The sequence below is a fragment of the Gobius niger genome (genome assembly GCF_951799975.1).
Source record: "Gobius niger genome assembly, chromosome: 9".
In the NCBI taxonomy this organism is placed as follows: Eukaryota; Metazoa; Chordata; class Actinopteri; order Gobiiformes; family Gobiidae; genus Gobius; species Gobius niger.
Genome location: NC_136860.1, coordinates 26,471,455 through 26,498,865, shown reverse-complemented (window position 1 = coordinate 26,498,865; position 27,411 = coordinate 26,471,455). Strand labels below are relative to the sequence as shown.

At 40.9% G+C, this 27,411-nt stretch overlaps 1 protein-coding gene across 1 annotated transcript in view; it reads right to left on the bottom strand.

Annotated features, from left to right (window-relative positions):
• Window positions 1–27,411, bottom strand: part of epha6 (eph receptor A6) — a 320,275-nt gene that overhangs the window by 248,463 nt on the left and 44,401 nt on the right. Inside the window, exon 3 of the mRNA XM_079563391.1 lies at window positions 8,205–8,868. Within this exon, the coding sequence (XP_079419517.1) occupies window positions 8,205–8,868 (664 nt within the window). The remainder of the gene's footprint in view (window positions 1–8,204; window positions 8,869–27,411) is intronic.

Genomic DNA, 27,411 nt, shown 5'->3' with positions numbered 1-27,411 from the left:
CTTTGTGGTCCTGCTTCCTCTGTTCTCCCACTCACAGTCTGTCAGACGGTATAAATAAACTGCAACTCCAATTACATATTGTCATAAACATGATTCCCGTCGCATTACGTTACACCGCTCTAAATGGAAGCGGATTTTATTTTCGGAGAGCATGATGTAGACCTTCCACTGTCGCTGCCCACTAACGAGCAGATGAAGAGGACCGGCGTGGAAAGGAACACATTTGGGTTTTTGCTTTTAATGAAAAGTTAATGAAGCTGTTCCTGCGAAACTATTTTAATACACTTCTGGAAACTTCGATTTAAATGATCTACGTTTGACGTCGAGTGCAGTTCAGTTCTAAACGCTTTCAATTTACAGAAACGGGACATTTAAGCGGCTTCATAAAGGTAATTGCAGAGTGAAATATGAGTTGTGAGTCAAAAGCTACTTAATGTGTGTGCTTGAACAAACTGCATTAAAAGTAATTACCTGAATATGTTCATAATGATGATTGGTTGAGTGTAAATACTCTCAATCCAATCAACTTTATATTAAGCAAGGTAAATTTAGATATGGAATTTGTGTCACTGAGTTTCGAGATATTATACACAGAACAGTGAATACAGCTACAAAATCACAATAAGTGGGAATTTGGGCTTCACCTTGCAAAAGTAGAGAATGATGACGACGTGGATTTGGGGTTTTTGGTATATGTTCAAATGCAATGTGGCTAAACACATCAGTTGTGGCTGAGGCTGACACACGCAGGACTTGGTATCTTTGACTCATTTCTACAACAGAACAACTGTCTAAGAGGAAACCCTGAAAGCCACAGAAAAAGAATTCTTAATATCAAGAAGTGTTTGGTGGCGCTGTCCGTGGTGCTGAAAGAAGGCTGCGCTGATCTGCAAAACTGCAAGAATCCGCTTGTCCCATATTACAATTTCACACAGAGAATGATTGTGTGAAAAAACAACACGATGCAGAGGATGCAAGATGGAGGAGAAAGATGCTGGAACAAAACAAATGAATCGGTTGTTTGTGTTTCAAGAGAACTTTTTGTTTCCATCCTTCTTTAAAAACCATGTAAAAGGGAGCAAGAAAACTGTTGTCTTTCCAAGTGCATTTCCAACACCCAAATTCTTCACGTGGATGAGCTAACAAGAATGTCTCAGAATTTTCAGGAGGAAAAGCTGAGGAAAGCTTTAGCCTGCTAGTCACGATTAATAAAATGATTTCGAGGAGTGGATCTCGGGGGAACTGTTTTCAGTGGTTCGCAAGCCTTTCCTAGAAAATGTATTTTAAATATTTACGTCCACAAAATGTATAGAATCACTGCTTGAGTCCATTAAATTGATTGAGTTGGTTTTATCACAATTTCTTTTTTTTGGCATATTTAATTTAAGACAATATTTTACATTATATTTTACAAGTCTAAGTCATATTTGGGCCACAGATTCCAAGGGTGATTGTGGGTCATACTAGTTGAGAACCACTGCTTTAGATTTAGAAGCACAGGTGGTCTTTTGTTCCTTCACAATGGTCAGCTTTTCTATACACAAAACAAATTTAATTTCACTAAGAGACAAACATGAGTATGGGCGTTTGACCTACAGAGCCAGACATAACTTAATCCCTCTAAGGTGTCAACAACTTAGTCCTCATAACAAGATGAATGGATGTAAAGAATGGTTATGGTTATTTCAGCAAAAGATAACAGGCTGGTGGTCCGAGCCTGACTTCCCATCGAGGTCCGTGGTAATAATCCACATCCCTCAGGAACAGTGTGTGTGTGTGTGTGTGTGTTCGTTCATTTAAGTGGATCCCTTAGCAGCACTATACAGTAAGCAATATATGACTATCTAAAGGTCAGGTGTGAAGCATGAACACTATCCATCATTTTTCTGAAAACAGCCACAGGGGTGCACGGGAGGAGGTGGGCTGAACTAGAAACCGGTACTGAGGCGCTCACACGCTGCAAACTTTCTTCTGCGCTTAGGGCATGGTCTTCCATGGCCCATGAATGTCGGGAGTGGAGGTAATGGGGCTGAACGACATTAGCTGCTCAAACATGAACAACGCGACCGCCCGACACAGAAGCCAAGCGTTAGGCAATTCTCTGGGTGCACATTTTGGCTATTCATGGACAAGCCTGGAACATATTTAGAGATTTGCGCTAGGTCAACCATTCCTTTGCACTGGATCCTCTTGTGGACAATGGGAAATTATTCATATATTTATTGACTTAAGAGACTGGATCTCTGTATGCGGGTGACTAATCTGCCCATTCATTGCTTTTTTGACGTGTTTTTGTCAAGATTTTGTTGTTTTCATCCTTGTTTTTGTTGCTATATTTACGCTTTTTTCAAGAAGCTTTTAGATTTGGGCAGCATGGTAGCGCAGTGGTTAGCGCTCTCGCTTCACAGCTGCAAGGTCCCGGGTTTGATTCCTACCTAGAGGGGGCCTTTCTGTGTGGAGTTTGCATGTTCTCCCCATGTCTGCATAGGTTTCCTCCAGGTACTCCGGTTTCCCCTACCACTAAAACATGTACAGTGGGCCAGGATGAACGATGTGTGTGGGTGAATGTATGGTGGTAGTCAGAGGGACCGTTGGCTCAGATGTGTGCAGTCGTGACTGTGCTTCTGTCAGTCTCCCCCAGGGGAACTGAGGCTACAAATGTAGTTTACCACCACCGAGTATGGAGTGAATGTACAATTGTCTCAAGTAAAGCGCTTTGTGACTATGTCTGTGAAAGGTGCTATATAAATAAAGATCTTCTTCTTCTAAAGCCAAGCTGGAGAAAATGCACTCAGTTCAGGAGGTTAAATTAATCACTTATAAGATTTTCGGTAATACTTTACATTACGGGGCGGTAAGTCCATGGTACTTACAGTGGTAATTACTAGTAATGACAGTGGTACTTATTGTGGCACTAAAAATGGTACTAGTACTAGTAATTGGGATTAGGGTTAGGGAGTCACAGAGTTACCACTGTATCTCTCATTACTAAGAGATACAGGGGTAACTCTTAGTAATGAAGGTTGTACTTCTATTTACTATGGTACTTACTGGTAATTCAAGGATACTACAGCAGCAATTCATAGGTAGTAAATGAGGTACTTCTACAAACAGAAGTAATTTCTAGGATTGTGTGACTATGAAACAACATAAAACAGCATTAGGGAAAACAAGTACAACCTTCATTACTAAGAGTTACCACTGTTTCTAGAAGTACATACCTTGTAATTCTCACTATCGTATCCTTTAAGTACCACAATAAGTACCTAGAATTACCACTGTAAGTACCACCATAAGCACCCCTGTAAGTACCACAATAAGTACCACTATTATTACTAGTATTTACCACTGTTAGTACCACCATAAGTACCTAGAATTGCCACTGTAAGGACCAAGGACTTACCGTAATGTAAAGTGTTACCAGATTTTCTTCTATTGCACATTATTGCTGCATCATTGTTTAATGCCCTCATAATTAGAAATAACAAAAAAAGACTAAATCTGAAAATGGCTGAGAGCTCTAAATGCTTTATATCGTTTAATGGGCTATAGCTCTGGATTTAAGTGTTTCTACAGTATTGTGAAAGAATGCATTTACTTCTCTATGCAAATCTTGTCGTACCAAACTTAAAGAGCTGCAGCAACATATTGGGAAGACAAAGCCAATTTGGAATATGCAACCATGCAAACGTGAGTGCTTGATACAGAATAATTCGTGCAGTCATTTCTTCTAGAGAACAAATAGTTCTCCAAGTTTGAAGAATGAGCCATTTCGACCTGAATGGCTTGTTTTGAGCTGCAGAAATAGAAAGTCTTGATACCAGAGGAAGGAGAGTGAATAGTTCTCTCTGTAGAAATAGGGCCTTTTCAGGTTTCAAATAATACCATGTTTTTTTGGGTAAATAGATGGCCTATTAAGTTAAATATACAGTGATTCTTTGACTCTGGTGCATTCAGGTCATGTTAGGTACAAATCAAAGTGAAAGCTGCATTAGTTTGCTGTGTTGTCTCGAGCCTTTGTTGTTTTGCAGACTCTGTGTTCCTCTTAGTTTGGTCCTCCAGCGTTGATGCGAGCCAGTGTCAGGAGGCACATTCATGAGCAGCACAAAACAAAGTGGACTCTCTCAGGAAAAGCAAATCACAGTTCGCTTAAAGTGGGCCAAGTATAACAAGTGGGAACACACCTGAAAGTACAAAAACAGTTGTAACCCCACAAAGCCTGAGAGATGAACCCAGAACCTTCCTGTCCTGAAAAGTATGGGGCTCAAGACAATTCTTTTTATCACTAGGCCAACACCAACGTAGTGCCAAACAACTACTGTTAATGTAAAAATGTTCAAAAAGTCTAACTTGCTAATACATCTGGTTTGAGAGCTTTGATAATATGAATAAATGTACAAATCTCCTTCACAGAGCTGAAGGGAGGGCACGCATTATGTTTTATCATAGAGTGCAAGGCCCAAATGAAATCTCACCAGGTGTGATGGCGAAACCCCAGGCCAGGCTTTGGGCTTGTATGACATAAAAGCTTTGGAATAGGAGAGGGAACAGAAGCTACCTTAAATACAGCATATTTTCCCCACATTTTCTTTCAATGTGTCCCAATAAAACACCTGAGAGCCCAGCTGTAAACTAAAGGAGTGAAACAGCCATATCGGAGCTGGCCCCTGAGGCTCTCCAGTGGAACCAGCGCAAAGAGCTTTAATAATGACACTTGTTTGAATCCTGGAACAATGAGCCGCCGCTGCCGGGGCCAAGTTTAACCCAGCTGTGACAGAGGTGCGCAGGGAACAGAGGCATGGAGAAAAGCAGGTATTTCAATGAAGTCAACAAGACTAAATACATGCAGCAGGCTGGGAATGCTAAACACCAGAATTTAGATGGCCGCAAATGAAGAGTCTGTCTATTTGGCCCTTTGTGCTGGGGAATGCAACACAATCTACATCAAAGACAAGCTGAACATAGAGAATATATTTCACCTGTCCCACAGGCCGACTGATTAGTGTGGCTGTAATCACGGCTGCAGTTTCTCCGCTGATTGCCTTGCAGCTGGCTGTGCAGCTGGGGAACCTACTCACCTACTCTGTCGCAAAATGAATTGTAATCAACCACAAGGACATCTGCTTCTAAATGGTACAGGAGCAGCAGTCAGGAATTTCCACAGTGTTAGGGAAAAGGACAGTATAGCAAGAGAGCAAGTTTTCTGCCATGTGCCATGGTTTCGGCATACGTGGTTTATATTTACAGCTGAAATAAGACAACAACAGTTTAAACTCTAGAGATAATGAGGTGATTAAACATACAATACCATTTTTTATGGTTAGAGAAGCTAATGCCTGTTCCACTCACTCCAGAATGAGACATATTACTGCATGACAAGAACTACCGTATTTTCCGGACTATAAGTCGTTTCGGAGTATAAGTCGCACCAACCAAAACATGCAAAATGAAGAAGAAAAATTAGAATATTGTTCTAAGTGGATTTATTTCTGTAATCACTTTAACTGTGAAACTAATAGACTAATTAGACTAATAGACTTATTAAATGCAAAGTGAGGTATAGACTTTATGTGTTATTTTAATTATTAGGGCTCACAGCTCGTAAAAACGCAAAAATCTTAGAAAATTAGATTATTTTGAAAATGGACTGTAAGCCATAATCATCACAATTATAACAAATAATGGCTTGACACATTTCACATTGCATGTAATGAATCTATTTCTTATATTAGTTTCACATTTTAAGTTGAATTACAGAAATAAATCCACTTTTTAACGTTATTCTAATTTTCCGAGTTTCACCTGTGAAGTATAAGTATAAGTTGCACCAGCCTTGGCAACTACTCGGGCATGGAGGCGCAACTGCACTGTTTACAAGCCTTTCCTGACATCACGTTGTTGAAGCTCTCATTTGCGAAATCGTTCCTTTGGCTGTGGCCATGTAGCTTTTAGCCCGTGATTAGCTTTATTTGTTTCTTCATTGCAGCAAGACTAACCTCTGCTAGTCCCTAACAAGTTTCTCGCTCACTCCAACTTTCCTTCTGCAGCTCGATTACTGTTTTTTAAATCTTCAGTGGTACAGGAGTAGTAGATGCTGGTACATAAGCCTAGAGCGCCCTCTAGCAGCTGTCAGTGTGAAAATACCTAACATGTGAAATTATATATTTTGACATATAAGTCGCACCTGAGTATAAGTCGCACCCTCAGCTTGTTTTTAAATCGGACCTCGAGTCTGTAATCAAGTTTGATGATGATATATTTTGTTCAAATCCTAATATGTAAATACTCATGCTACAATACTTAATTGGGTAATTTATACATTTCAAATAATGTTACTGCCCTGTGTATGCCCTCTGTCTGAAGTCCATTGCCAAACCTCTGTGTGGATTACAGAGGAACTTCATTGGACCATCATGAAGGTAGTTGGCCCCACAGTCTCCCCGCTGTGAGCTGCTGGCTTTTTCTGATTCGGTTTATATCACAGAACCCTGGATCAAACTCACTCCGGTAATCTGTCACATCAAGGAGAGCACAGGGACCAATCCACATCACAGATCACTGACGCCCAACAGTAAAGCATCTTCAGTGGGTTCAGAAAGTTTTTAAACCTCTTCATATATCATAAGTTCTACACTGCTCCTGGCACACAATCTGATAATTCCAATGTAAATTCAACAATACTGATAAATAAGCAAACACACCAATAAATAAATGAATAAACCACAACGATTTTGAGCCTTTTTTTCTACTATAAGATAAAAAAGGAAAACAGAGGGGCCTGAATTGTTTCTCAACCCAACGCAGCGCCATATTATTATGACCAAAAGTACGTAAGGTAGACTCTTTTAGCACTGTTTGTAAATTATATGCTTATTATAAGGCAAAAGCTCTTATCCAATTTTACACTTGGATAGTTCAGCTGTGGGAAGGTAAGAAGCGAAAGATAAGGAAGCAACAATAATTGGAGATTTATGTAATGGAGTCGGTGCGGAGTCAGCACAAAAGCACATCATCACTTAAATAAATAGGTTAATGTGTAGGGCACGTATTGCGATGCAGTCAATGAGCAGTTTTATAGAGTTCAGATAAGGTTACTCTGCGTCCAGAATGAGTTGATGAAGTTAGCATGATAATATTCTTAAACATTTAAACAACATTCAAAAAGTGAGGGCACTGTGTATGACGTAAAACTGAGGGGAAAGCAGATAGTCCATTGCCTGCTAGTGGAATAATAATGTAAGGACGGACATTATTGGTTTGCATGATAAACGAAATATGTGTTAGGAAGCTAGTTCACCTCAAACAAGTGTGAACGGGACAGACGTTTGTTAACCATCACCGTAAATGAGCAAGAACTGTAGAAATATTTGCATGACAGGGGAATCACAAAAAAGCATCAATATATCATATTGGGTCATGCTGTAAGGCCATACCATTTCTGTAGTGCAGTCATAACCTTGATTCCATAATAAATAAATAGGCTAATAACAAAGCATTTCCTAATGCTAATGTGGCTAGTGCTAGCACTGCTAATGCTAATGTCCACAGTAACTTTTAAATACGGTCACTGAGGAGGGTCTGCATTTACCTTAACCTCTTAACCTCCACCTTAACCGAGGGCATTTTCTCCAGTTTGGCTTTACCCAAAACTAAAAGCTTCTTGAATAAAGTGCAAAATTAACAAGGATGAAAACGCAGCAAGGATGTGACAATAAAGCGACAAAAAGCAACGAAAGAGCGACAAAAAAAGCAATAAAAAGTGACAAAACGGGATGAAAAAGGTGAGGAAAAAAGCCACGAAAGAGCGACAACAACATGACAAAAAAAGTTACAAAAAAACAACAAAGAAGCACCAAAATAGTGACAAAAAAGTTAGGATCACTTTTGCAGGTCTTAGTTTTCAAATGAGGCATTACTACACTGTTGACTGCTCTCCAGTCCAGATGTTTTTAGATTTGGGTAAAGCCAAACTGGAGAAAATGTGCTGGGTTTAAGCTGGGGTAAAGAGGTTAAAATGTTTGGCCTTCTCACTTGCTTGAGGCCAGCAGCACATGCACAAAGTGACCTAATGCATATTTTGGAAATGATGAATTTAAACATCACCTGCTCCTTTAGCAAACCCTACCCTTGTTTACATTTCACACAGTGCCCTCCCTAATTCAGATATTGTCCATAATGTGAAGTTGTACTGCGCCAAAACTTACCCACACACGCTCCGTCAACCTCCTCGAATCCCACGCTGCAGACGCACCTCCCCAGCGGCACCAGCCAGTCCCCGTCAGCTCCGCAGAACAGTTTGGGCGTGTCCCGTTCCTCCGCATGGTCTATGCAGGCCCCTCGCACCTCCACCAGCGAAGAGGAGTCCCCGCGCGGCACCGTGTCCGGGAACGACGCCAAGTTCCTCAGCGTGAACGGGCATTTCTTATAGTACACCCTCACCGAAACCAACGCGATGCACGCGCCGATGTCCTGGAAGGCCAAGTAGAAGCCCTTTTTGCTCATAGGCCCCACCTCTCGCACCTCCGTGTTCAGCTTCAAAATGCGATCGCCCAAATCCATCTGCGTGAAGCTCTCGTCCGCGGCGATGGTGTCGATTTTGGTGTACTGTGTGGATTTGAATTTGATGTTGTGCACTTCCTCGGTCTCGTGGTAGAACAAGTTGAAGGTTTCTTTGCACGTCCCGGACACCCAGGGAATGGAGTTGCAGTCGCGTAATGTAAATCGCAGCTCGACATAGATTTTCTGTGCGGCTTGGCGGGGGATCCAGTTGGAGCGAAGCCAGTTGTTTTGGTTGGGCTCCATCACGTTGCAGACCTGGAAAGTGTGGATGGGGCGGTTGTGCTCGTCCATCTCCGTAATGGCGTCCCACTGCAGAGAGAGAGAGAGAAAGGGGAAGAAAAAGTTTCAAAAGTTTGCTTATGTTTGAAATGACCAAACACATAAGGATAATGGTCTGTCGCTGGTTCCTGTTGTAGAGTTGTGCAAGTGTAAGCAACATTTCATACCATTCTGTTAGATTGTTAACCCAATAATTACCTTATACAACGCCATGTGATTATGCCTTAAAAAAAGACATAAAACCATATATAATAGCATGCATATCAACCAGTGTGCAACTTGTATAGACCGCGAGCACGAATGACACAGTCTAGTTTTCAATGAGACTGGACATACTTCGTTTGGATGTTGTAAAAGGGATCTCTCAACAATTTCCAACATGCAGTAAAAATAGTAACAACCTATTTCCTCTTTCTTTTATCTGTTTGTCGTTGCTAGGAGCGTGTGCCCCTAAATAATCCCGGACGGATGCCGTTGGGCCATCAGCTCCACAGTGTTCAGGTCACACGGTGAGGGCTTTCTGCTGTTGAGGGGGTCACCCGTCGTCATGGTGATGGGGTAGAAGTAAAAACGTGTTTTTGGCTTCCTGATCCACAGCCACTTTCTGATTATAGTCGAGCAGGAACTGGTTACAGCCGTGACCCGGCACCGTGTGGAGAGAATCAGATCAGATTACTGACCTGGGAGAGAAAGTTCATGTACAAAATAGTGCATTGTCCTGACTATGCCAACTTGGTGTGAGTCCAAGTACAGTATATACTATATACTCACTCTGCATGTGCGCCTTGTGAAGAATGTTAGGCAGTAGACAAAACATGTTGTCGTTTTTCTTACCCTAATGTAGATGGCTATGGCAAAAGTGCAAAGGTGTCTACAAGAGCCACTATGGGGCACATCGGATTTCTTGTTCTTCATAATGATGCACAAAGTAACTATTTCCTGTGGCTAAATAATAACAAATATAAATTGTCTTTTTCACTGAGCAAAGTTAACGTGTTTGGTCAGTATCTCAAACTGCGACCTCTAGACCAGGGGTGTCAAACTCATTTTGGGTCGTGGGCCAAAATTTAGCTTCCACGGCGGGTCGCGGACCGCATATAATAGAGAACATTTTTCCAATAAATGAATAATAATGAGCTGTGATTTGGTCAAAGCCCCAACTTGACTGTGGCCTAATCAATAACAACAGCCTACACTTGTATGGCACTTTACAAGCCTGTGTCACAAGTTCCTCAAAGTACTACATAGTAGTCATTATTCACTCACTTCACATCCTGTGGTAGTAAGGTGTTATTGAAGCCACAGCTGCCCTGCGGCATGTGGCTATGTAATGTGTTGTTCATATCTTGAGCTCTTATTATGTCAGTGCCCTCTGCTGGATACGTGTGGAACGCTTTCCTTTTTTTAAATTTAATGCCCCCTAGTGGCTAGAATGAGCATTCTGGTTATCTTTAAAAATTCATAACTCCGCACAGGAATACATACACTGGAATTTATGCTCTACAGGGCAGGGGCCAGATTAAATCATGTTTGACATCCCTGCTTTAGACATTAGATCAAGTACAAATCTGGACTAAACAGGGTCTAAAAATGGTCTAAAACAGGCCTATACTGTATAGGCCTATTTTAGTCTAAACTGGGTGTAAACGATGTACCCTCCAAAACAAAAACAAAACCCTGCATTACAATGAAAAAAAAAAAAAAATCTGTAATTCAAATGAATAAATTCAAAACTGCACATGGCCCTGAGCACCACTTGAAGAAGCATAAACCCCTGCACAACACTAAATGACTAAAACACATCTTCTCTTGTTCTTAATTCTCCCCTTTGTTACACTATACCTTCCACTCCTCTCTCAATTAGAAACATATTTTTGTGTAAAAGTAATACTCCCCTCCAAAAAAGGATGACTAAGTAGAATAGGCAAATGGCATACCGACGATGATCTTATTGACGCCCTGCAGTATTTCTGTGCCTGAGCCAATAGCTGCATCCAACATAGAGTCAAGCTAAACAGTCTCCGGAGGTCAGGTACAGAAGGCCGCATTAGCACATTAATTACTGTCCAACAAACTCACGCGTCTTCGGCTGCTGCCATTTGGAGGTCTGCACGACTGAACTCACTTCTAATTAATTAATATGTGGAAAACAGTCTGACTACTGTGAAGAGAGAGCCACTGCTTCATTTACCAATACTATGCGCCATGATAAGCTTGCGCATTTAATAAGCTGTTTTGCACTTAGCTAAATATTACCCCTTGATGAGCCCAGTAATCACAGCCTAATGTTTGCGTTCACATTCTCATTATCCTCTTTAATAACAGGCTTTAATTCAATCATCCACCGGGACAGGCCATAATATGTGCTCTACTCAAGGTGCGACTTTGCCACTAGTCAACAAATTGCTTATAATTTCAAATGCAAGCTGGCCAATACATGACTAATCACAATAACACTCCAGTCAAGTGTTGGAGTAAACAGCAAGACGTTTGCTAAATATGGGCTAAGCAGAGGTTTGTTCAGACATGGACGGCTTAAGCGTATGAGTCCAATCAATCACACCAGGAGATTTTATTCCAATTTATAACTTTGAACTGAACAGGGGAGTGACATGTTCATTACTCCAGTCAAACCCCAGCCGTGGGACAAAACATACAACTCTCTTAGCAGTGCTTTGATTAAATGTTTCTTATAATGATGCACAAGCCATTATTATTCACAAAGGTAAATGTGGTCAGTATCTCAAACAGCTGCTGAATACTTTAAAATGCTCTTGGATATAAGCGGAATCACAAGTAACAGTTTTATCCTTGGCCGAGCACTGACTTAAAAGAAAAAGAAATACATTTTTATGAAGCATGGAATTTTGGACACCATCTTAAGACATCCAACACATCTTTATGACTCTCTTGCTTTTTGTTAAAACATGTATTGACCTAAACCAACGTATTCAAAAGTTTTGTTTGGCTGCATTTCTCGTTCAACATGCGCTGCACTTCACCTGTCCATTTCAGATCCTCGTTCCCTCACTGCTCAACAAAACAAACTTTATTGGTGTAATGATAAAGCCACGGTCAGACACTGGTGGTATCAGAAAGTGTTCGAGCAGGCCCCATAACACATCAAAAGCGAAAGATTCAAACTTTACTCACTACAGACGCCAGATAACATGAGAATCAAAGTAAACGAAAAGCTAAGACATAACTAAAACGCCATTATTTGGTGAAATGAACAATGATGACCTTTGATCAAAAGAGATAATCACGTATTTTCATCCGGTATTCATCCAGGTTGTGATGTTATGTGAGGATTAAACAACTTGGAGCCATGCATTAAACAGTTTTAATGCATGACGCGGAAGCAAGAACACCACGACGCGCAGCGAGGTGCATTAAAACTGTATAATGCACGGCTCCGAGTTGTTTAATCCTCTTATACCATGGTCACAAAAAACAAAACTCTTCATTTTAATAATAATAATAATGCATTGGTTTTATATAGCGTTTTTCTGGACACTCAAAGACGCTTTACATTGCATTACTCATTCACTCCATACTTTGTGGTGGTAAGCTACTATTATAGCCACAGCTGCCCTGGGGTAGACTGACATTCGCTAGGCTGGTGTTACCAAACAGTCTCCCATCCAAGTACCGACCATGCCCTTCCCTGCTTAGCTTCTAAGGTCTGACAGGATTGGGCATAGCAAAGGCGGTATGGCCTGTTTGCTTTTTTTTCAAAGCCCTGAACATGAGTTATTTTATGTGGAGTGAAATAGAACATGATTTAACTGTTGCCGGACTAACTGTGTGTTATACAGTTTTAACGCACACCAGAATTTAGTATTCACCCAGACCATGGTATAAGCAAATTGAAACAATAAACATCTTCGTATGTTTTTGATGAGGGAACAACATTGTTATATGGTAATAATTATTAAATATTCCCTTTAAATACACATACTAATACGGTCCAGTTACTGTATGTTGTGTACTTGTGAGTTTTGTTGCTGCCCGACTTGACTTTGCTCAACTTTCCCCACAGACTGAGCCTGGCTCTTAGCACAAGGTCAGACATGGCCCTGAGCCGCACTTCCCAGAACATGTTTTATAGAATATCACTGCTGTTTTCTGTTCCGGCAAATATCCAATACCTGCGCATTAAACTGAGGCCATCGCTCTTATTAGATTTCAGTTTTAATGACAAAGTACTGTGCAGGGGTTTGAGAGAGCAAGCACAAATGAGCTACAGTCGGAAAAAGACAGATGCTATGCTGCGGAAAAGGTCTTTGTGTTTAGTAAAAGGTAATGTGGCCGTTAATGTGTACTAAAGAGCAATACAAGTACACAGTAGAGCTGATTCTAAGTAAGATTTTTTTTACTTCATCTGGATTATACTGTACTATTTCTGATACAGTTTCCATTTTGTATCTACTGTACTAAGCAGTCACACACTATTCTCCCCCTAAATATTTATATTTAATGCTTATCTATGTACAGTCTCTTGCCACAACTACATTTTCAACTTGATTTATTTAGAGAATACTACAATACATGGAAACCAAACTTGTGTCCTGAAATATTTATCCAAAGACATGTGCTCTTATCCTTTCACAACTCAACCTGGTTGCCTAAAGCTGGATGGACACTGACAGGTACATTTTTGTGGATATACCACAAGCTCAGAATCTCCAGAATTCCCTCACTGAGTTTTCACAAATGGAGAACACAATAGCACACCAAAAAGGACTTGACTGAGGTTTTGGCAGAGAGTCCTTATGTTTATATCAGCAAACTGGTTTTAGCCATAGAAACTGGTAAGCCAAAATGTGTGGCTTATTCTGCTGTTGCATTTGGTTATGGTCTCAAAAGAACTGAAATGCAAAATGTAAAGATAAACAACATTTTCATCATGTAAAATGTTTTTGGTAATGTAATCAATACAATTACCTCATATTTGCGGACAGATAGGTAATGAAGACCATCAAAGGCATACCTATACGCACCATAGTCACATTACCCGACATGTTATTAGTCAAAATGATAGATTTGGGTAAGACAAAGGTCCCCCAATAAAACCTATGGACATATCCATGTAAAAAATGATGTACAATGTTTTTTTTTACAGATATTGTTGACCTGCTTGAAAAATATATGTTCAAGTGGTTGTATTTTTATAGGCTCAGAGTGTGTTTTAGTTCCCACCTATCTATTGCAGCTGTGGACCTTTATATTCATAAAAAAAATGTAGGCGAGGATAAAGAAAATTATAATTTTATTCAGCACTGTAGTTGATAACTTGCCAATAGTGGCACTGATAGTCACACTGATTGTTGTGGCAACAACTAGAGACTCACATGCAGAAGAATTATGTCAATTCCATAAGGGACATCAACAGCAATGGTTTTAATTTGGAGACGCCATTTTACAGGCGAGTGAATCAAAATGACCTACTTCAGTAAAGGGTTAATGAAATAGTTACCCCCAAAAGAACCACATACCCTACCTGAAGTGTCGCTTGTATTAGAATCCACTCTTAATGCTTCTGTTTGGACTTGTGTGAGAGACATAGCCCAAATCCACCCGACAGAGGAAATAGACAAATGCTTTCCGGTGCGCAGGCTGGAGACAAGCATGTCATCAGGACGAATTCCGACATCAGCCCCTGAAGCAGTGAAATGCGCTCCAAATGTGGTTCGAGATAAAGCCCAGATAAAGGCGGAGCGGGCGTCAGAGTGATTCGTCCCCCGAGAGAAAACAATTCACCCTGATAGGAACACAGCGCGGTTTTAATCTCCCACTAAACACCATTCACAAGTGATATAAAGTCTCCCAAGCAGGCTGTGATTGCGACGACATTACGGCGCTGCAACCGAAATGTTTTGTCTTGCGAGCAATTAAACAACAGTCCCGTAAAGTTGGGGCTGCGTTTTCGGAGCTTTTAGCGTGGCAATATTCACTCCAAATTCATAGCTTTGCCACACTGTCTAGACGTTTAATTGAAAAATGGGGTAGATTGATTACGACCCCACACAAAGGCATCCATAGCCCGGGTGTAACGTGAAAGGGATTCAATCATTTTACTGGCCACTCGCCCAGAGGTGAGCGGCTTTTATTGTAATAGGGAAACCGGAGTCCCATTGACGGCTCTACACTTTTAACAATGCGCCTGTAACCAGCACCCATTCAGCTTCCATTAATATTAAACATTCACCCGACTGAAAACTCCCGCTGCAAGAATGGCATTGAGTGGTATAAAAAAAAAAAAAAGAAATGTGAAACAAGACCAGCCGCAGGTTATTAGCCCTATCTTCCAAATGTAACAGGACGTACTGTAGCTAAATTCAAACAAGTATGCAGGTCTTAAATCCAACTGATAGCATCTAATGGTGTAAAATAACCACGGAACATAAAGTGAATTAAAGTGGTCAATCTAATAAAGCCAAAGGGCCAAAAATCTTCTAAAAAAAGAAAATGAAAAGAGCTCTCACGCTGTTCACAAATTGAGGGCAATTTGATAAACGCAATCTGACTGCAAAACGTCTCGGGTCCATAGATGGTTTATGGGTTTTCAAAATGCAGAGGACACTGCTATCTTTTGGCAAAAAGAAATACAGGAAATACAGACACAAACACAGATTCTCACTGTGTCTGCGTAGGTTTCCTTCACCTTTTCCCACAGCTAAAAACACAGGCCAGGATGGGTGAATGGTGTGTGGGTTAGTGGTTGGTGGTGGACAGAGCGGAAGCCTCAGGACACCACCGAGTATGGGGAGAAGGAATGATGCTCAAAATAGTAAAGCGACTTTAAAAGAGAAGAAAAGAGAAGAAAAGAAATGTAATATTTGTGTGTGTTTGACCTTGTAGTGATCTAATGGATGTATGAGTGGTCAGCATGGCGCCTTTACTTTCGATCATGGTTGTCTCTACAACGCTCCAGGATTGATTGTTTTGTAGGTTTTCTGGTGAGAGGGTCCGTCAGCAGCGAAAACCTTCCAAACAAGTGATCCTGGAGCGTCCTAGAGTCCACTGTGATGGAATGTACAGTCGCCATGCTGACCACTCATACATCCATTAGGGCACTACGAGGTCAAATACACACAAATATCAACTTTTTCCCCCACATTTTTGTTATTTTTGATTTTGTACAATTTGTCTTATTTTCTGGCATGACCTGACCCACAGGGCAACAAACCAGATCACACACACGCACATGCAAATGCTACACAAGTATAGTATAATAATGCATGGTTGTTTTGAAGTTCAAAAACAGTCGCAAATAGTTCTTTTAGATCGCTACGAAACATAAACCTACTTTTTAGCTGGAGAAAATCATTTATAAATCATTCTTTCAGCAAAAAAAAAAGAAATCAAATTGATTCAAGATGTTTCTGTTTGAAAATGAAATGAAGCCAATTTCAAGAGACACAATTCCACACAAACAAATAAAATGGGAAAGCTGCATCCGCTCAGGCCAAAAACAAACACTTCTTATTCACGCAGCGCGTCTGCGGTAATCCTGTATAAAAGTCTGCTTTGTAGAGCTCACATGGGAACGGCACCCTTTTGTTAGTGCAAAATGCAATATTGTAACCAGAAATTACACATAAAACTAGCATCTGTTTTATTCATATCCTCAGAGACCATCCTAGCTTACATTATATTGTCCAAAATCAAGCTCACGTATCTTATATGCAATCTGCATTTCATTTTCACATGATTTAGTATAGAAGGTTATCTTTTGAAATTGGGATGGGAATTGCGTGCATCAGTGTGCGGTGAAGTTATAAATAAAGTAAAGGTACCAATGTGAGGTATGGATTATAAAGAAGAGGAATAATGAAGGCAACATGGGCCTCAGAGGACAACAAAATGAAGATACTGTATGTCTGTCCTCCAAATACACACAATAAATGAAAGACATGTACATACTTAAAGCTGCTCTAGTCTTTTTAAAAAAATCACGTAGTTGTGCGGATGAGCAAGTGTTTGATAGCACCTTTAAGTAACACACAATGAAAATACTGAATAAAACCATAACAAAATAAATGACACCAAATAGATCAACGCACATTTACTACATATCACACAAAATCTCTTTAGAATTATGTGGCAGGGAACACTCCAGAGATAAAAGTCAAGATACAATGTTCTGATGGGGTGAAAATGTGCAAATATTAACTGAAAACATGCTCACTTATCCTCTGGCCCATAACTTTACAAAAATACTCTAATTCACCCAAAGATGTGACAAGGATCTGCAAAATAAAGTCATTAAATAATAATAATACAAATTCTGTTTGAGGCTTAGTTTTGTATTCCAACAAAAGCTACTTGTACATCCACGGCAGAACTAGATCAGGTAAAAATATTTCAGTAATTTGGACTGCTCTCTCAACCTGGCCTGCCATTTTGGAATAAGAAAGTAGTGGATGTCTTCTCAAATGGGCAGCTCAGGGCCCTCCCAAAGCATCGTGTCCCAAGTTTTTTAGAATTTGAATGACATGGGCCTAAAGCCTTGTCAAAAGGGAGGAACAAGTGCCTCTGATCAAAAACTAAGGCAGAGACTGACATCTTCAGTCAGAGCTAGAACTAAAGACTCAAGCCTCTAACAAGGTGCAATATCTTCAGAAGAGGGGGACAAGTTAGACAAGGGGATTTTGGGAAGGTTCTTACGAATCTACTGCGGCAAAACAGTGACTATTTGCAGCGCCTTTCCAACGAGGAAACCGGGGCATAAGGAATCTTTGAATAAGCCGTTTTAGATGACATTTTCTAACCACCAAAAATGCAACATAGTGCAAGATGTGTTTTAAACTGTCCTCCTGCGAAGTTTCATTCAGCAGTCGGACCCGCAGCAGCACAGCGGGCCCCAGCTGGGTGGGCCAGGTGAGCTTGTCCGTCGATCCAACCCCGGCTCCCCCCCTCTGACCCCGGGTTCACCACTGATGATGTATCCAAGTCGCACCATCTGCCGTTTTTGAAGGAACAAGAGGCCCATAAATATTTATCGCCTCTTTTCCGTTGTCATCTCCGCGGATTTTGCAGACGGTTTCCCGAAGCTTTCCCTGCTTTAGTTTGAGGAAAGACACGATTTAACTTTAGTCACACACGCGCAGACACAGGGAAAGCGGCGTTGGAGCGCAGGTGTGCTTACCTTGGCCCCCGAAGACTCCTCTCAATTAAAGCAGAGATAAGGACTAAGGAGAGTATCTCATGTAAACACTCGCAGCTGGCTCCTTCACCCCTCAATAGGGTTTCGCCTTTGAATTAAATCGTCTGCTTTTATCCTTATTTTTAGACTCGCACTTGTTAAAAAGCGTAAAGGAGCTATCCCCGGCCCCCCTGCCTTGGCAAACGCCGAGTCTAGTTATCTACTCGACTCGTGTGATATCAAAACAACGCGTCAGTCCGTGGCGGCGCAGCGATTCACTTATCTGTTCATATTGTTTGTTTTGGACCCTGTTTGAACGGGTAAATGAACTGTGCAGAGGGGGTGGCTTGCCGCAGATAAATGAAAGCACAACATCAATTCAAAAACACTGACAGCAAGATTTTGTCTCGAACATTGCTTAATATTGGATGGAAATGTATGGGCCGGCGAGTGCTGTCCCGACATGGCCCCGCCCTTGTTTGTTTGTTGAATAAAAATATGTGAGAATGTCCTTTGCTTCATGATTTAAATTTGCCAGCGAAAATGAAAAACCGTGATGGGTGCTTCAACATAAAATAGTGTCATTCATTCATTTTCCTGCTGAATGCTTGGACCACACTTTTCTGTTCCCCCTGCAGTCACCAGAGTGAGTGGACCATGTGGAAATGGCTTATTAGGAGCAAATCTAATCACGTGACTCTAACGGGTACGGTTTACAAACGCTGTTTAAGCGGCAAAATAATGAGAAGGAGTCGAGTGATAGTGTGTGAACATATGAAAACTGGTGGAGCTATTTAGTGTCGACGACCGGTCTCCAAAAGACAAAGAAAAAAGAAAGAAAAAAAGGTAAAATGTTTTATTCATCAGCTTATTATTAAAGCAGTACTAAATAACTCTTGCCCCTAGCGGTCATAAGTGCCACAGCAGGTGTCGTAGCATGTTGCATTATTTTTTTTTTACTCATTAATTGTCCATGAGAGTAAACACTACGCTGACAGAAAAGACAAAGGGAGAGAGGGATATTGTACATCCAATCACACAATGGAGATTTTTTTCCCCACTTAAACGTGGCTGTAAATACTGTTTTTAAGTTGTGCGAGCCCGCAGTTAGCTTTGCCCGTTAGCCTGTTAGCTTCTTCTTCGTGATTCCATTAGTGTGTATGGAGGCCTCCAACCCGGAAGCAGCGAAGTTGCAAGTGTGGTTTTCTGGCCAGAGGCACCAGGGGGAGATATGAAAGACCCCCAAATCATCCCATTAACACTTGTATTACCCCCAGAGGGACTACGGAAATGATTTATTAAGGTAAACAGAAACAAAAGTCAAGCATAAGGGTTTAGATATAGTTTAGATATTTCTAGTTTTTTATTTATCTCTACCACAAGTTTTATGTTTTATGTTAAGTTCCTATAATTTGTGAACCGATACAATACAATCTATTCTGATTCTGACATATCTTTTTGTCTCTATGAAGTGGAAATGAGTCCTATTTATGTGATTCATCTTCAATGCCACTGGAGCCAGACACTGAGCTAGGTTCATGGCCAGGAGAACATAGCTGGAGGGGTAAGCTATTGTGCATGTTTAGGGTTTGACTCATGTAAAAGCCTAAAGTTGTTGTTGACTTTCTGGAGACTTCAACCCCTGTCCAGGCAGTAAAGAATCTGCTCTATTACAACTGATTGTGTATTTTTCTCGGTCTCTGCTCTCGGTGTCTAAACACTCTCCGGGGGGACCGTGTGTTGTCACTGGGCCCAGGATTGAGAGATTTTGATTTAATCCCAGAGTGCCCCGTGTGATAGATGAGAAAGAGTCACACAAACACACACACACACACACACACACACACACACATGCACATGGACAGAGAGGAGATGGATGGGTAGGTGCCTCTAACAAGACAAATTTGAATAAAGCTTTGGAAAAAAAATGCTAAATACACAGCTAAAATTTTACCGCTTGGCAATCATACAACTTGGCCAATATGCGTCACAATCTTGTACCAGAAAGGTTTTAAAATAGTACTGTAGTTTATTGCTTAAGCATTTAACATCATAGATTGAACATGTAAAATATGTTGAGAATTATTGTCGATGGATAGATTTAGGAACCTCTACTTGGACTTGCTTGATTGAACGTACAATATTTTTGAAACATCTTCAAAATTGTTGTCCCTGAATCATATAAATTAGGGGTCACCAACCAGTAGCTCTGGAACTCCAAGTAGCTCTTTACCCAAGTGGCTCCTTAAATGCTGTTTTTGATGCATTATTTATATTCTGAACATGTTGACAAAATTGGCAATGGACACACAAGTCATTCTCTTTAATGGTGTTAAATTATTTTGACTACTACAGGTACACAAGTATCTCCGAAGCATCAGCATCTCTGTTGGTTGCCTAAAAATAGCTCAAGGGGTAAAAAAAAAGGAAAAGAAAATGTCTTACAGTGAATTACAATTTGCAAACAGAAACGACTGTTCAGTCAATTACTTGGCATCTTAATTCACACTCAAATCGTATGTGAAATCTCTGCTCCTTTTATAACGTCCTTGAACTGCGGAATGAAGATAAACACATCACACAACTCTCTGAGTTGCATTGTTTGCGTGTGTGAGCAAAGTGTGTAGCTGTGGTACTGGGTCTATCCAGGGCTCATTAGGGACAAGTGGGGCTTAACTTGGTGGATTCCATCAATATCTGGCAAACCCCGTGACTCCTTCTGTTCAACAGAGTGCCAACAAGCCAATCGATACTTTGATTAAAGAATTATGGAAATTGATTTTCACAGTGTTGTTTTGGACTCCCAATTCAATTACAGAAGGAATACCAATGAGGAAAATTGGGATTGGATTTGACACAAGAGCCACGTTGCCAAACACACACACACACACGCACACACACACGCACACGCACACGCACACGCACACGCACACGCACACACAAAATATCTTTCAAACCAGTGACAAAAATACAGTCAAAATGTGTTCTGAAGTTAAGAACAGTTGGTTTTGCCATTCCCGAGTACAGAGGTCTGCATTAGAGAGGGCTTCTGGCTTAAAAACCCAAAGAAACAATTATAGCTGTACTAAATAAATGATGCATATCCCGCAGTGGGCTAAATGAATTAGATGAGAATAAAAGTCACATAGTTGTATTATATATATTTTTTTCCACAGACAAATCCAAAGTTTGGTGGTTAGATCAAGGCGGCTATTATGGTGTCCTCACTTCATCCAACAATTCATCCATGTTGTCTGTCTTTGCACTGCTACAGTGCAATAAGCGTTTGTAAGTGTGAATGAGGGACAGCGATAAAAATTAGCCAAGGACTATAAATCTGTCACATTAGGACAAATAAACAAAAATAATCAGTATTTGGAATGAGTTGTTTTGATGCTAAGAGCTACATGCAAAATATGTCATGAGTAACACATTTCCCCCATAATTATTGGTCCTGCTTATGGCAAACACACAAAGTAGGGGAGGCATAAGCGACACAATCAATACATCTTATCGCTTTCTTCTCTGAAAACAGTGAAGTTTATATAAATCTCAGACATATTACCAGCGTGGGACAGCTAAAGAACAAATACCTTTCAGGAGTAAAAGATAAAACAATACATCTTTTGCAATGGCATTGTAATTATTCCCAATATTGATTTGAAGTCCTGCCGCCCAGCAGTGATAAACACTAATACTTTTCATACATCACGTCGTACGCTCACAAACAGGGGGTCAGAGCACAGTGGCCTGTTATTCATCCAGTGTCAGAAAGCAGTGATTTAGCCCCGCCTCTTTGTCCCGAAAGCCCATTGTGTCGAGACGGGACAGGCCCAATAAATCCTGCGCAGCTCAGAGCACCTGTGAACTATACTATGTGTGTGATCAGTTATACCGCTGTCAGCGACTGCTCTCACAAACATATGGGGAGAGATGGGAGAGAAGAGAGAGAAAAGTATCGGGGAAAAGACACCGCTACATCTGTTATATACAACTTAAAAGACAAACATACAAGGCACAACGTGATGCTACAAATCTATTAGGGAAGTTAGGAAGGAGTCTGGACCACGACTAACACTTTAAAATGGACAGGCTCCCTCTTTCATTGTTTGTACAAAAGGCCTTTTCTTCGTCTAAACAGTAATAATTATTCTGCTTAATTTACTTTATTCCCCCTATAAACTTGCCCTTACAATCTGCCTTTGTGCAACCATATCGGCAGACATGTCGGCTCAATAACACTGATTAAAGTCTAATGCGTAATCATTTATCAGCTGCTGTGAGGTGCTAGGAGCGCGGATTATCTCCCGATCTGTAATCTGGATCCATTTAGATAAAGTTCTCTGAAGATATCTGGTTGATTGCCAATGTTCTTTAAGGGCACGATTCATCAATTAAAATAAGGGCGAAAATGCAAGCCCCTATTCCTCTTCCACACAGGTTCTCTCTGTTTCCATCTCCCGCACATCTCTGGATCCAGAAGAATGAGCGAACAGCAGCGATGCGAGTGAAATCCAACGAATCTGCTCTGTGTTCCGTCCCTCATCCATCATGGGAGTGAGATAGAGGCAGCCAGCAGGGCGGCGCTCGACGAGGTCCATCTGTCATCCCTACTGTGTTAGGACACTCTGACACTCTGTTGGTCACGGCCAGTGAGCTTCATCTGAGCACGGCCAGAACAACGGGTTCAACGGAGCTGCCTCGTCGAGTTCATGTGTACAGCTTTTTCAAAATGTCTCTTCTGCTTCCGCCTCTTCTGACACAAGCCTCTTCAATCAACTACTATCTTCCAATGTATGTTCAATATGTACAATACTGGAACTATTGTATGATTTGGGCTATAGTGAGAGCAGCTGAGAAGGTCATTTACTCCACATCATGCACCCATCACGCTGTTTCTTAAGTGGGAGGAGACTGCGGAGTGTGCGTGCCAGGTCCAGCTGACTGAATAACAATAATAATGCATTGGTTTTATATAGCGCTTTTCTGGACACTCAAAGACGCTTTACATTGCACTATTTGTTCACTCCATACTTTGTGGTGGCAAGCTACAATTGTAGCCACAGCTGCCCTGGGCTAGACTGACGGAAGCGAGGCAACCAGTCTCTATAGCGCTATAGGCCCCTCCGACCACCACCACTCACTCACTCACTCACTCACTCACTCACTCACTCACTCACTCACTCACTCACTCACTCACTCACTCACTCACTCACTCACTCACTCACTCACTCACTCACTCACTCACTCACTCACTCACTCACTCACTCACTCACTCACTCACTCACTCACTCACGCACTACATTCGCTAGGCTTCCTGGTGTTCCCAAACGGTCTCCCATCCAAGTCCTGCCAGGCCCTTCCCTGCTTAGCTTCCAAGGTCTGACCCGGGTTTGGGCATAGCAAAGGCAGTATGGCCCAGCTTCATACAGCAGGCTGTCAATAAACTGAACTCACTCCCTTCCCATGGCCTCCCTACAGCCCCCTGTATACATTGTGTACACATTTTTTTAAAATATTTTCCTCCTCATTTTAATTCTGTTTGTAATTGTTTGCACGTAATTTTTGTTCTCTGTTTTGGGTGAAATTGTGGTGACAATTTGGCTTTGACATGCTGTACAGTATTGACGAGATTAAGCAGCTACAGAACACATCACACCAGCCAAGAGGCCACAAGAGATTTATTGGTGTTGTGAAAGAAAAATTAGATTGGATTGAGAGAAATGTGGGATTGATGACAAGAATCAATATACCTCAAAATGATCATTTCACTTTAAATGTCTATTAATTGTTCCAGTTATTTTTTTTTAGAGAGAAGGACAAGACGAAACACGGTTGGTCTTATACTGCAAATGTTTAACTTTAATTTGTACCCTCTAAACTGGCTTATATTGTGTCTAAAACATGTACACAAACTGTACAAACTGCTATGACACTAAGCAGATGCAAACTGTCACAAAGCTGGAACGCTGTGACCAACCGAAAACAAACTGACTTGTAAATGAGGACGTCTTTCAAGGGTTGTCTTTGTGTCTGTGGCAGCTATACCGCAAAGTGTTCACGAGGATGCTGATGAAATACAGATTGTACATTCGGTATAAAGAAAATACAACAACAAACGCTGACGCATATTGAAAAAAAGCAGGACTCTAATGCCATTGAAATGTTTGCGTACGATGAAACTGCAGCACTGAGACGAGCCCTGTGCATAATGAAACATAATTAAAAACATCTTTCACTTCTTATGGCGCAATATGGAATAAGAAGCCCAGGGAACCTCATTACATTACATCTGCAAGGTATTTTATTTAAAATACTACCATACTGTACAGTCAATAGAGACAATGTGCTACAATAAAATATAAATGGTGCTAAAGTAGCAGTCACTACACTGTGAGGCACCACTAATGGATGATTGTAATAAGAAGAGGCAAAAGGGGATATTCACACACTGTCAAATTCAATGAATGATCAATTCACAATTCACCATGTCACGGTACAAAAATCTGATGATATGCACCGTACGAAAGTGACAGTGCAAATTTCAGTCTCTATTTCTTAATATTTAAGCTCCGTGGCGCGTGTAATGCATGCGTGTGCGCATCCAAACGAAGCGCAAGGGTGTCATCATCACTGAGGCAACACTCCAGACATGCAAAGCTACATCCCCCAAAAACACATGAAATCTGCGTGGCTTTGTAAAAGTTTCTCAAAGTCCTGCTGATGACCAGGCTGCGGTGAATTATAGATCCAGTGTGGCAAGACAAATGCGTAAGATCCAATCTTAGTCATACTCTGCCTTAAACTAAAAGCTTTCCCAGATAATAATAATAATAATAATAATGCATTGGTTTTATATAGCGCTTTTCTGGACACTCAAAGATGCTTTACATTGCACTATTCGTTCACTCCATACTCGGTGGTGGCAAGTTACTATTGTAGCCACAGCTGCCCTGGGGTAGACTGACAGAAGCAAGGCAACCAGTCTCGCCATCGGCTCCTTCGACCACCACCACTCACTATAACACAGGCCCTTCCCTGCTTAGCTTCCAACGTCTGATGGGATTGGGCATAGCAAAGGCGGTATGGCCCGATAGCAGAAGCAACGTTGATTTTTGGTCAGATTGGTTATTTTTGGTTGTTTCCATAAAAGTCCAAGCAGAACGTTCTCCAGGAACAGCCAAAATACCAAAATTCAAGAAATACCATTCTCTGTGAATTTTTCAGCTGCCAAAAAAGCGAAACTGAAACATATCACCCATCTTTTTTCTTTTCTTGGCGTTTTTACTGTAGAGACCTAGTTTTGTTTTGATTGTTTTTTCGGCACATTTTATTGTGGCTTTTTTAAATTTAAAAAACACAATTATTTTTTATATTACACTTGCACCATGAACCGAACCATGAGATAGCTGAACCGTTACACCCATATCTGGATTCTAAAACTCAGAGAAAATTCATGGATTACTTTGTGTGACGTGTATCGGAGTGTGAGCTGGCATTCTGTGAGTGAAAGAGGGACTGAATGCGCAAGATTACCAAAACATGCATCACTGAATGACACAAAACGTCAATCCAGGTATGTTAACGTTTTTGTATGACCTTTGGTGACTACAAAATATAAGCAGTAAGTATACAGAGTGGGGTTGCATGGTACCAGTGTTATCAGCAGCCTTATTTCACACTTTTATTTCAACTATTGCTCTAAATTGATAACTGTGAGTAAATGGCTTGTATCTCTAATAGTCATCTTTGCTTGGGAACCAGTCAGTATTGAAATGCATAATTCATACAAGACCATGAAATACCTCAACCCAAGTATATGCAATTTCCTGTCTAATATCTTTCTCACGGTGTTACAGCATAGACAATAACTCGAGCCGCGATGCCAATACATCTCAATCTACCTGAGATCAATAGTGTTTAAAGCCCCAGTCTAGTCTTCCCTGCAGCCTTGCCCTGCCTGTGCCATTTGCCTAAACAAAGATATTTCACTTGTTCAGAGGCGCTGACACAGAGCACAGCCATAGACCTTTCTCTTGTTCCCACCGGCTCAGACGAACTGTGCGTGGGAAAAAGAGGAGAGCAGAAAAGAGCTTGTCGTTTTACATATCTATTTTTGCCAGAGAAAGAGAGAGACAGAGAAGCGGAGCAGAATGTCAATGCGTGCCCGACAGTAGCTGACTGATGTGGAATCACAGCAGCTCACATGGGCAGGGCACACAAGGTATTCTTTTTTTTTTTTTGCCCGTGGCTGGGGCGCCTGAGGTGGAGATGTGGGGCAGCTTAGATAAGAGCAGGTCACACACACAGAGAGGCAACAGGAAGAACAGTGGTTTCCTGTGGTCGCCTTGCTGAATAAAATACTCTCAAATTAGGGGCTGCAACAAGTAAAGCTGTACTTTTTAACATGAGAAGGATTATAGAAAAGATAGTAGTAGAGTAGGAGAGACAAAAAGGTGAAATTAATAACTAGTTTTTTAACTAGTTATTAACTTCACCTTTTAATAACTAGTTTTTTAACTAGTTACTAATTTCACCTGTTTGTCTCTACTACTATTTTAATCACTTCATTTTAATCTAATCATCAATCAATCATTTGTTTACTTTGCAGGGTTCTTTCATTGCATTGTCAGTATTGTGTAAATGTATTTTTGATCGCGGCACAAAATCCTGCGGTTAGCAACAGCATGCTAAAGCTAGCGGGAGCATGCTAATGCTAACGAAAACGAATCAAGGCTGGGTCAGAAACTATGATAGAAATACCTTAAGTGGTCTATAAAAATAAAATAACCACTGCTGAAGTGTTTTTGTTTTTTGTTTAAGAAATAACTGATGTAACATATTTGTAATGATCATGTGAGTTGTTTATATTAACGTAACCTAAAGCCTGTCATATACCCAAGGATATTTAGTGTAGAAAAGTCCAGTGATCCTTGTTAAATGTTTATCCAAGAGTTCATCAAAAGATATAATTGATAATTGATCCGTAACATAATGATAATAAATTATGACTTTATTAAGCTTAAAGCAATACCAAGTAACTTGTTACCCTTAATAAATCCTTTCCGTAGTCCCTCTGAGGGTAATACAAGTGTTAATAGGATGATTGGGGGGTCTTTCATCTCCCCCTGGTGTCTCTGGCCAGAAAATCACAATTGCAACTTGACAGCCACCGGACCAGAGCAACCAATACACACTAATGGAATGGGCAAAGCTAACTGCGGGCTAGCACCACTTAAACAGTATTTACAGCCAGTGAAAAAAGTTATCTCCATTGTGTAATTTGATGTAAAATATTCCGCTCTCCCTTCACCTTTTCTGTCAGTGTAGTATTTATTCTCACGGACAATTAATAATTTAAAAAATCACAACTTGCTACGACACCTGCAGTTGCGCTTATGGCCTCCAGGGGCAAGAGTTAC